We start from the raw sequence: 11,912 nt of genomic DNA on the forward strand, positions 1-11,912 counted from the left end.
CAAGCCAAAGCTATAGTAGTAGCATGTAGCTAACCCAACTTAACCCCTGCAGATGCTAAATGAAGCAGAGATTGTTCGTTTGAATGTAACACAACAGACCAGGATTAACTCGAGCTGCGGCAAAAATACTTCCAATATAAAACAGTGTGTGTGGGAAACATGTATCAGCAGATATTACAAGGACACAATTGCTGTAAACCCAAGACTAGTTTCAGGCAATGTCAAAGCAACGGTCTACAAACTTTTCAAGAGCTCCTTTGGGGTTGGTTGTCACATCTTCACACATCCAGTGAATTTAAGATAAAGTCATGGAATATTAATCTCAGTTGTTTTTCCACTTTTAACAAATGTACAGAAAATGTTTTAATTTGACTTAGTTTTGACTTAATTATTCTATTCTACATAGAATAATTTGCATTTACAAAACTCATGATTGTTTTTATGAAGTGCTTTTTGTCTCTAAACTAATATATTAAAAAAACCAAATCAACTTTTTTATTTTTACTGAAGCTTCACTGAAAACTATGCAAACAAACTAACCTGCTGCTTGAGGCCTCCATGCCAGCAGAGCCTCCTGCAGTGCTTGGCTTCTCACACAGAATACACACTTGCACTTTCCATTTTTGTAGATATGTTTATGACAAATCAAACTACTTCTACATTGTAGAATCTCTTAAAAAATGCTAATATTTTAGGAATCTTAAGTGTTCAAGGGCATTTGCTGAAAGGAAAATGTAGTTCACATGTCAGAATTGAAAACTAACTCATCTTGCATTAATCATTCATGCTGCTTTTTCTCTGTGCTGTTGTCATATTCACACACACACACACACACGCGCGCACACACACACAAAATCAACCAGCCAAATAAATAACATGTTTCCATGTTTGCCTTTAAGCAATAACTATGAGTGATTTGCTTAACTGGTTGAGCCCAAATCAAAATCTGTTGAGGTCCCCATATAATCTTGGGCCGGCTCTGCTGACAACTAACCCCAATATAAGCGTCGATGGCATAATTAATTAATTGTTATTTTTCACTTTTTTGCAAAAATGAGAGACAGCAATTGTGGGCCCGAATGTTGAGCTTCGATTAAATTAAAATATAGTTATTGAATTTTTTAACTACGAATACTTCATAGAAGAATAAACGACAACTCAAACGTGTTCAACTGAGATTAACCCACTTTGGTCTGTCTAATTTACAAAAATTGTTACTGGGAGCTTCTTCAAGGTCCTCGAGTTTTCACCAACATCCTTATCCTTATTTAGAACAGTTTCCTATAAAACAACGTGTATGGGTTCTATTGATGTAAAACCTGTAATTAGCCCGAACATACATACCCTTTTCACCCACTCGACTTTAGTCCTCACGCGAAACCCAACAACAGCGCGAGCGGTGTCGCAACACACTCTGTACCGTCACGTAGGATCTCGCGCCCATCAGTCAGGTTGATATGCAACACCTGCGGCCGGCTGTCTGCGCTTATCGCTCGGCTTGGCGTCTCCGGGGGCACCGCTGTACGACCAGAAGGTAAAAAAATAAGAAAATAAATTAATACAATAGTTAAAACATAAATGACTTTTTTTGTACGGGGAATAAGGTTTTCATGACGGCCTTAATAACAAAAAAATGAACAGTTTTGTATTTCACTAGCTTTAATAAAGTGCGTCATTGCCGTTTTTAATTTTTCTCTTTGTAGCGAGCCGTCATTTTGGTGAAAACTTTGATGTTGATGAGTGTGTGGCACGTTTTGTTAAAACAGTGACTAAAGACATTTTTAAAATGAACAAAACGCAACAGCTAACTTTTAAGTCTGTAAGTTACCATTACCGTGTACACGTTATAAAAATATTAATTTAAAAAAAATTAAATATTAGCATAAGCCCATATTTTTGGCCATTGCACGAAAACAACCAAACAAAAATGATACAACCAATTAGCTGTGATTTGAGAGAGTGGAAACATTATTTAACCTCTGACACCTTTACAAGCCATTTAACAGTCAGAGGTCAGGGCCCCCCTCTGACCCCCGGCATCATTTTTCCATGCTCTCTGCTCTATGGGAGCCAAAAGGAAAAGAAGAAAAAAAACTATCATGATGAATCATTAGGTAACGCTTTCCTTTGAATCTTTGACAGCCACAAATCCACAAAGCCGAATTTTTCTCCCAAAGAGATTAACCTTGACAACAAAGCATTCCTCATAGGACTTCAGATACGAGATGGCTGGAAATGGCTGCACAGACAAGCAGAGGGGTCACATTCTCAAAATATCACCGAGTGTCACATTATAAATGAGTGATGATATCCGTCCGGGGGGGGGGGGAGAATGGGAGGTGCTGGGGTTGAAATGAAAAATAAAGGCTGCATAAGATGCAAGCTCAAATGTCCAACAGGTAAGCTAAATCTATTCTCAGAGCGCTTAGGATTTCTTCTTTCCTTATAAAGTTTTAAATAGTTTTACTCCAAAAAGAAAGAGAAAATCTAAATCCTTTATGTAAAATAAAAATAATTGCAAGCGGTAAACCCAGAGTCACTTTAGCAGTTCAGTTTGGCTAAAAGGTGAATGTGTGTGTGTGTCTCTTTTCATATTTCACCATTTGAATCATTCCCATGTTTAGACAGCTTTCAAATCTTGGCTGCCAATAACTGCAGAAGCAGCAGACACCTCAGCCGACTTCAACGGGGCAAATCCGGTCGGACCGTGCTGTCAGAGAGGCAAGCCTGTTTTTTTCCCTTTAAACCATTCCCCGCTTTTTTGTGCAGGGAGCACTTCAAATGGAAGATCAGCACAGAGACCCTTTCGTTTGGATGAATTACAAGAATTTAATGTTTATTTTACAGATACAGAAGAGCTCTTCCTGCTTTGTTTTTATTTACTGAAAATTGCTGCACGTCAGTGCCATGGTACAAGCTACTCAGAGCGGCTCGAGGTGTTTATAAATTTTTTTGAAAAAGCAAATTTTCTCCTTTTAAGCAAAAAAAAATCAATTTCGGTGTATTTTTGACATCCTCTCCGATGAGCTCAACATGCAAACATCTCGTCTACTAACCTAGACGGTTCGTGGGCGCTATATAACGTATGGCTTTTTTTTTTAAAGCAATAAAAACAAAGCAAATCGAAAAGTGCATCAAAAAGAGAAAAAAATAAATCAATCCCAGTCTGTGATCAAAAGTCTTGTCCGTCTTAAGGAACGGGGTCCTCCTTTTCCTCCTCACTGCCTGATGGCTTAATGTCTTGTGCTGCTCGAGCAGGAGCTCTTTCCATTCAGGTTCAAAGGTCAAAGCTGACCCATTTGAGGGCTTAGAACAGGCGTCCATGCTTAGATGCATTTCCTTTAAATAAATATGACAGGATTTATCCAGCAGAGGGGAGTCTCAGCCTCTGATTAAACCCCACGTGTTGCAGAAACCATCGCCTGAATGAGCCGTGTTGCTGTTCCTGTCCACCTAGTTTTCCCACAGTGCTTTGCGTCATTATCCTTGACGGACAGCAGTCATTATCTGGGTCCGTAGTCGTAGTTAGACGGGCCGCTGGTTGCCGAGTACATGTTAGTTGTGGCAGGATTCATGTGGTGATGGTACGTGTGTCCCCTGATGCTCGGTAAAGGGTAAGGCGAAGGCCTGGTCTTAGCTCCGAGGTAGTGTTCGTAAGCGGTGGGGTACTTGTAGGGGTGATGGTGCAGGGTGTCCGGGGGCAGTGGGTGGGGATCGGGCCGGAGGTCGTGGGGAGGGCTCGGTCGGCCGCTCGTCAGCGGCACGGCGTGCAGGCCTCCTGGGACGGGCAGAGCCGGGCTGAGGACACGAGACATCAGCTGGTGGGCCGGGTCGGCGTGAATTGGGGTGCCGCTGGGGTCTCCTTCATATTCCCGTCTGGCATCTTCTGTGAGGGTTCAGAAAAATGAAGAAGTTAGAAAAAAAAACAGACTGAAATGCCAGGAATATTGTTATTTTGAGATCACTTCCAAGTAATAGAATGGTAACGGTTTAATAATGCAAGTAAATATCAATAAACTTTCATTTCTAACAAATGTTTAACATTGGGACTAGAAGGGATTTTACATGTTCAAAATAAATAAACAAAACCACCAAAACCAACAGATAAAATGGATGCTGAAGTTTTAATAAACAAAATTGTCCTTCAAAAAAGAGGCTGGTTGAGACCAAACCACCAGACTGAAGACTTTTGTCATCCAGTCTTTGGTAGAACAAGAGAAAAGAGAAAAGTAAGCATGCAAATGGAAATTATTGAGCTTGTTTTAATTAATCATGCAATTAATTTATTGCAAAAGCCTTAAGAATAAGTTTCTTTAGAGATATTTTAAAAGCCTGTTCTTATTTCTACAAAATTAGCAGTATAGTGAAAACCCTTTCTATGTCTATAGATGAAAGTGGACCAAAAAATAATTGCAAATTGGATTAAAAATATAGAGAATAATACTAATGATACAAATAAAATCACAGATTTTACTTTTTTTTTTTTGGTTTATCTCTGGAATAAATTCCAGAAATAACCATAAACACAGAATTAACAACAAAAACAAAAATAATTGTGGCAGCTACAATAAAAATCTTGGATTCTAAAAACATTTGAAGTTTATTCTAAGCTAATGAGTACATCACTCATTACTTCAGATTATATATATTAAAAAAAATCTAATTTTCCTTCCAGTCTTTGTAGCGTTCTCTGAATCTGTGGTCGGTTATGCAACATAACCTTTATCATGTTGCCAGCGCATGACATAGGCTGACTGATTTTTAATGTTTAATTTAAAACCAACAATGGGCTGATACAGCAAATGCACTACTGCCCTTCAGTCGAGGGAAAGACGTAAAGAAAAAAAAAGCCCAACAGCTGACAGAAATACAGCACCACAAACACAGAAGAGCTCAGCCAGCCTCTGCTGGATATTCGATCGCTGGCAAGAAGCTTGAAGTGAAACAAAGCGCGAACTGCAGACCTTTTTCAGTGCCGTTCTGCTGAGGGGGAGATGACATTGGGTTTCTTGTTCTGGCGAAGGCACTCATTATTGGCAGGGAGCCTGGCCTGTGATTCCTGGGCCTGCAGCGGGAGATTGGAGTCGGTTTCAAAGTCACTTAAGGATTGTCAAGGGCACAGTTTCTTTCGATGTTAAGGGGATGACAACTCATTTTAATATTCTGGACTGATGTGTGCGAGGATCATTTTACAGTGGAGGAATAGAGAGTGGATGTCATGTAGAAGGACAAGCATAAAGTAATCCAAAAATAGAGAAATAATCCAAAACACTACTGATTTTGATTCATGTGTTCTAAAAGTAAAAACACGACTTAATAATAAATATTTTGAAAAAGTCCTTATTTCATTCATCTGACACACTGGGAGTAGAGCAAATTCAGCAACAGACAAACACAGTTGATTGACTTCCAAACAATATCCTGTGATTTCTGCAATTCATCAGTTTCTAAAATAAAATCCACCCATGTAGCACCTCTGTACATAACCAAAACAAAACATATATATATTTATTCAGTTTTTATGACTTGTGAAAACATGACCATGACTGTGTAATGTTTGAGTATAATAAAGCTCACCAGTCCTCCGGGTCACAGTCCCTGAAGCCTTTTGCAAACGGATTACTGGCGATCTTCAGCTGTGTGATCTGCAAAGCAACAGAAAACACCAAAATAATCTCAGTGCTTAACACTCCATCTTCTCGATTTAGAAAGTGATTTGAAAAATTGTTAAAATACTATTATATTTATTAATAATGCTACTATTTTTAAAACGCTTTATTTGTATTATTGGCTTGTCATTTTAATAAAAGCTCCATAAATTGTTGCAGGAACGTTTCCAGCTCTCGGCTTTTGCTTTTATTACAAACAAAACAAGTTTGCTGCTCATTTCTGAAAATCCATAAAATTTTAACTGAAATTAAGTAATCCCTATTTTTTTTTATTGGTGAACTCTGACTGAATATTGATAAGAGAAAATCTGATTTGTTTTTCCAGAAAACTAATAAACACACTGACGTATGACTCTAAACATCCGGAGAGGACGGCTGACGTAAAAGAAGATGGCACTAATTGTTCTGAACCAAACACGCTCCAAAAACGCGAATGGTTTCTGGTATCGATTATTTATTCATTAAAAAAAAAAAAAAAAAAAAGGCAAAAACGTAAATTTGGAACTATTTGTTTTAACTCTACAAGCACGGTAAATACGCACTTAATGCGTAAACGCAATGCCGCGCGCTGACTACACTGCAGACTTTACGCGGGGCTGTAAACGCCTCTTACCCGGTGGTTCTGGTACGCTGTGACCGCCGTGAAGCGAGTCTCTTCAAAAACAAACGTCTTATAATTTTCCTCTGCGTATTTCTCACTGTCCTTGCGGGGATCCACGTAAACCACATGGAACCTGGGCTGGTAGCGGTGCATGGAGTTCAGGATGATCTGGAAAACAACATCAAAGTTAGAAGGAGACCAAGTTTGGTTTATATTACAAAGACTTTTAAATGCTCTTTAAATGACGGTGGTAAAAACTAACAAACTGCTGTGACCAGAATGTATGAATAAACAAAAGAAGAAAAAAAACAATCAGTAAAAATACATTAAATATATATTTAACCAAACATGGGATTATTAGAAATAGTTTATAAAAAAATAAATAAAAAAATAAAATAAATTAAAAAAATAAATAAATAATAAAAAAAAAACGCTATTAAGTTTACAATCACTCTTTGAAAGAAAATCCAATTTTGTCTGCATCGTTCACAGGTCAGCTAATAAACTGTTGAATATACCTAAATGAACAATAAGTTATCGTCCATGAAGAAAATATTATGTATGCTAAACGCACTGACCTGCATGTCCATATCCATTCTTTTTACGCCAGATTTAGTCCATTATTTCATTACTAAGAGGCGTCAAGAGTAGTGAAATTACTTTTAGGACGCAAAATGATCCGCAATGCCATTTCAACGAATAAATCACCATTATACAAAATATCCTGTTAATTAATCGAAAACAATATTCAATAACTCTCTGATGGTATATTTTCAGTTTATGATAACACAAATACTATCCATGTTGTGCTAAATTATGTTCCTTATTTTTTTAAACTCCGCGAAGATGAGTTTGATTGCTTTTTGCTGAAATATTTGGCTTTATCTCGATCACCGTGACGCGGAACAAACAGCACCGGTTTGTTCCTCGGCGCAGCTCCGTTTCCTCGCCTGGCTGTACTTACATGTCCGTTGTCGTCCAACAGGTTGTTTGTTAGCTTGAGCTTATCGAAGGAGACGATCTGCTTCATCCACTGGGCGCCCTTGGCTGGAGAGTCCGGATGGTAATGCACCCTCCCCGGTGTGGCAGGATCAGCTTTACCCGCCACCAGCCACGACGAGCTGTGGAAAGCATACCTGGAAGGGTAATTAAAAAAAAAAAAAAGTATATTAATTGCTTTATGCAACTTTATGTGTGCAAAAATATCACTCAGTTAAGGCGAAGAAAATCGGAAATGAAAGTTTAGTCAAATTAAACTGTGTGGACAAAACATTTATGTGATTTATGTAATCCCAAAAATACGGTGAATTTAAGCTCATTAATTATGGAAGCTTTTTTTGTGTGTGTGCGTGTTTTAGTCCAACTTTGTTGCCTGTAAATGTTCGCCTTTCTGCCTTTTATCTTTGCATCAATTGTTTCTCTATCTGATTAAATTTAATGCTCGCCCTAAAACAAAAATAAACACTCGCAGAGAGAAAATAGCCGAAAGAAAGAGGAAGACGTTACCTGTATCGCTTGTCGTCTACAGGCAGGAAGTCCATCAGCAGCATATAGTCTGCCATGGGATCCATCCCGAAGATTTTTACTTGGAAAGTTGGAAACATTCTCCTGAGAGGGAAGAGAAAACCACAGATTCACAGTTTAATTCTTTATCTTCAACTTGTATTTCCTTCACAATATATGACGTAAGGCCCCGTTTCCCTACAGGCCGATTATTAGCGCCCTTTAGTCGTTGACTAAATTGCGTCGACTTTTGTGGAGGGGAAAAAAAGTGCATATTTGCATACGTATAAATGCCAGCAGGCATTTTGCTGGGATACGTTGAGCTCAAAGCCCCATTTAGCCTGAAACTGCAGGCAGGAAAACAAAACTGTGATTATTAAAAAATCCTGCAACCACGTCATGCGTAACTGGACAAAGTCCCTCCAAATGCTGCCACATATATGATGTGTTTTCTGCTGCACTTAGACTTTTTTCTGCCCCTTAGTATATTTCTACTTCTTATGCTGCCTTTCGACAAATCCCAGATATTTTCATGCTAGAGCAAATGTAAATACACACCCGCATCCGGGTGCTAATCTGGGTAGTAACTCAGACGATTCTGAATCTGAACTTTTTGTTTGCACAAAGAGGGAACAGTTGGATATTAATAAAACATTCGTCTAATGCACAATATTATCCTCGCGTCCTGAAACAAATACATTTGGGTTATATCTTTCGGGAGGTGTGCTGCGATTCTGCAGGATTTTAGGGGTTTTTTTTCTTCTTTTTTTTCTTGCCGAGCCTCTTTCTACCACATAAAGCTTGTTTTCACCCTAAAAGTTGCTCAAGAATCCGAGAGGAAAGTTGAGTAATCCACCAGTCGAGTCAGTGAAAGGGATCCCAAAATCAACGCTCAATTAACGTCAGTGTTGTGGCTAGGTGAGGCTGAAGGAGCTTTTAAAGTGCTCTGCAGCAGATCTCCTTTCTCCTGTCAGACAGCACGGAGAGAAGAAACTCAAGCCTCCCATTCAGGCTGCAGGCTGCTTTCCCCTTATTATTACCTCTGCATTCTGACAATAGTAATAATAAAAGTGTGTTTCCTATAGTCGACTCAGTGTTATGTTTCATATTTCAGATTATTATTATTATTTTTTTTAATGGGCCGAATTTACCAATAGAATACCATTAAATTATTTTTGTTATAATTTAGCCCTTTTTTTTTTTTTTTTTTTTTTTTTTTTACGGAGGAAGAGTTTAAATCTAAAAAGCAACGAGATACAATAAATAACGAAACAACGTCGTATTTTCACTTTGAGGCGCGTAAAAGCAACAATATTTAACATAATGGCGTGAAATTGAAGCTCACGATGAAGAAATGCAGCGGAGACCATCTTCTTCTTTTAAAACAGCAGTATCAGGTATTTATTGCGGACATATTCTACACCAAACAAAAGCCTGGAAATGTGTTACTTTATAATTCAAATAAACTAAAGGGGAAATGTTTTATTAAAGCTGTCTAATTCTGGGAGAAAATTCAGTTACACAGTCGCGGAATTGCATATGTACTTTTTAAAGAAACAGTAGGGAATTATAAAAATATATGTATCTAATGTATAATACATATGAAAGCCTAATAAAAATGATTAGACCTCAACGCGTATTCGGTGGTGACGAATGGTGGTTATGATTTCCTTGTTAGATTTTTTTCTTTTTTTAATTATTATTAATAATAATAGTTATAACAATAATTTTCGTGTCGTCTCTGGCGCGTGATGTTCAGGCACTATTGTGGTGACTTGTTACAGTAGAACATGTCCGATCCTCTTTCTCTCTCTCTGGTCGGAGCTTTAGTCTCACCTGCCAGCCTTGGTAACGATCATCTCCGTGCCCAGCTGGTTAAACTCGTCCCACAAAGCCTTCATCTCCAGCTGGACGCTAATGTTGGCCACCTTGGGGTTTTTCTTCACGATGCTCTTGCTGTTCGGCGTGGAGCTGGAGGAGGACGACGAGCAGTTAGGAGTCCCGCCGTCGCTCGCCTGGCCCTGGCTCTGGCCCGGGTTGGAGCCCGGGTAGTTGTAGTTGTGCTGGGCGGCCGGGCAGGGCTCGAAGTGGGACTCATGTTGGCTGTACGGGTCCCCGGGGGACGGGGAGAGGTGGTAGCCCCCCGGCGTGTTGAGGCTGCTCAGGCTGCTCGTCGTGAAGGCTGCAACATCGCAAAAATGGGACAGCTGCGTCAGCCACGGGCTGGATATGGCTGAAATCATCCCAGAAAACTGCTTTTTTTTTTTTTTTTTTTTTTTTTTTTTTACTCTTTAAAAGTCGACTAAAACACAAACGGTAAAAAGAAAAAAAAAGAGAAGAAAAAACAGAAGCAGGGTCGAATAATTCTCCGATGAAAGGTGGGAGGCTTAAAAACAGCCCTTTCTGCTCAAAAACGGATCATTTAGTCCTCGGAGTTGCGTCCAATGCGAGCCCAGCCTGACTAAAAACTTCCTGATCTAAACCAGCAGAATTCCCCAACGTGACGAAAGGTTTCCAAAAAGTAGAAAAAAAAATGAGAGAGAACCCACGGCGAGTCGCTGAACTGCTCTCAGATACGCGCTGCTTCGAGTGCGTGTGAGCTGCTTTTTTTGCCCCCCTTCAGATCGATTGCGCTCTGACGTTGTGCGCTGTGTGTTAACACCGCAGCGCAGTCTCCTCTCTTATCTGACGCAGAGGGCCTCCCCTTCGCGATAAAAACCGGTTCTTATTTCTATTTAGATAAGGAACTGCAGGTAATGTGCCTTTTCCTCGCCCTGGGACGAGACTGATTGACACCGAAGTGCGCCCCTTCTTCTTTTTTCTTTAATGGCCTTTCCGGCACCCATTGAACTTTTTGGATAAGGGTATCGCCCACATTTGCCCCCCGTTAACAAACAAAAGATGATCTGGCCTGCAGAGAGGAGTGCGAGGTAAACACTGATTTGCATGAACAAACAAACAGGCTGCCGGTGACTTGTCGCGCTCCCAGTTTATGGGCAAATACACGAGTGGGATGGATTTGCACTCGCCCCCCAAGGAGGCTGGTGATTATTATGGTCTGTTTTTACCATTACGCACGGGGTGCCCCTGTAAACCCTCCTCCTATTGGCTTCTTCCTCGACGTGATCTTCGCGAATTAGTGCTGACTCTGAACGCTGCGGGGATTTGGAAGCTTTTGTCTGCACTTTCCTCCCTGCTGAAATCAGTGCAACGGTGATCAACTGCAGCAGTTTCCGCCCTCTCTTTAATCATCCCTTTCCATGCATCCAAGTGTTTTCTTTTATTGTTATTTTGTATATATATTTTTGCGTTATCTACACAGAATTACCTTCCATTTCCCGGGTGACAGTGCTGTAGTGCATTTTACAGTAACTCCGGCTGTCCAGACCGGCGCCTTGTTTGTCAAACGCCGTGTTTCCTGCTTGCTCTGCAGCCGAAATCAGAGAGGCAATACTGAAAGCATTCGCCTTTGGAGAGAGGGGACCAATGTCGTCCATAGACAACTGACCGAGTCGTTATAAGCCGACCCGCCTCCTCCTCTTTCTACTTCACCACCACCTCTTCCTCTGCCTTCCAGCCGCGCAGAAAGCAGAAGAAGGCGGCTCTGCGCGGTGCAGATGAACATGCGCCAAAAAGGAAGTTTCTCACATTCCGCCACCGGCCGCCGCGCAGTGCGAGAGTTTGGCTTGAAGCGCTCCCCTTGAAAGTAGTCCAGGTACAAAGGGTTTCCCCGAACGGATCGAAGTGTGGTGCATCCGTAAAGAGTGATCTGTCCTCGCTTCTCCTCCGATCACCGGCAGGGTGTTGTTGCCTGAGCCGCGCTACGAAGAGAATCCACTGCTGCCACGAGAATGTCAAAAGTGAGCGAGACAGATCCACGCCTCCCCACCCCCACCCCACCAACCCCTGCACAACTGCAGGAAAAAACGCGTCCTGCACTCGGCGCTCAATGTTTTATTTCAATAAGTTCTTGTCACTCATTTGAATTGAATAGCAACGTCACTGAACGCCCGTGCGCCTCTGCGTGCGCGCGTTTCAGCGACCTGAGCTCCGTAGAGCCTCCAGCATGCACCGAGGCTACATGTGAAGCTGAAACATCTTAGTTGTTGAGTTTAAGTTCAGTCGGAAACCTTAACAGC

At 40.7% G+C, this 11,912-nt stretch overlaps 1 protein-coding gene across 1 annotated transcript; it reads right to left on the bottom strand.

Annotated features, from left to right (window-relative positions):
- Positions 1 to 2,818: 2,818 nt before the first annotated feature.
- tbx1 (T-box 1) lies at positions 2,819 to 11,621 on the bottom strand. The gene is made up of 8 exons (XM_023343093.1): positions 11,102 to 11,621; positions 9,610 to 9,955; positions 7,777 to 7,878; positions 7,235 to 7,406; positions 6,283 to 6,438; positions 5,578 to 5,645; positions 4,965 to 5,065; positions 2,819 to 3,886 (listed from the first exon to the last, which is right to left on the bottom strand). Exons 1-8 carry the CDS (start codon positions 11,268 to 11,270, stop codon positions 3,504 to 3,506), a joined length of 1,497 nt encoding a protein of 498 aa, XP_023198861.1. The 5' UTR covers positions 11,271 to 11,621; the 3' UTR covers positions 2,819 to 3,503.
- Between the last annotated feature and the right edge of the window lie 291 nt (positions 11,622 to 11,912).

This window comes from Xiphophorus maculatus, chromosome 12, assembly GCF_002775205.1.
Source record: "Xiphophorus maculatus strain JP 163 A chromosome 12, X_maculatus-5.0-male, whole genome shotgun sequence".
NCBI lineage: Eukaryota > Metazoa > Chordata > Actinopteri > Cyprinodontiformes > Poeciliidae > Xiphophorus > Xiphophorus maculatus.

Bases quoted from the DNA above. Each gene is read 5' to 3' on its own strand.
- tbx1 (XM_023343093.1), bottom strand. From the start codon at position 11,270: ATGGACGACATTGGTCCCCTCTCTCCAAAGGCGAATGCTTTCAGTATT. The intron at 7,407-7,776 runs GTAACGTCTTCC...TTACCCTTCCAG, and splicing joins GTAGACGACAAGCGATACAG to GTATGCTTTCCACAGCTCGT. The intron at 3,887-4,964 runs GTCTGCAGTTCG...GAACCCTCACAG, and splicing joins GCAGAACGGCACTGAAAAAG to AAGATGCCAGACGGGAATAT.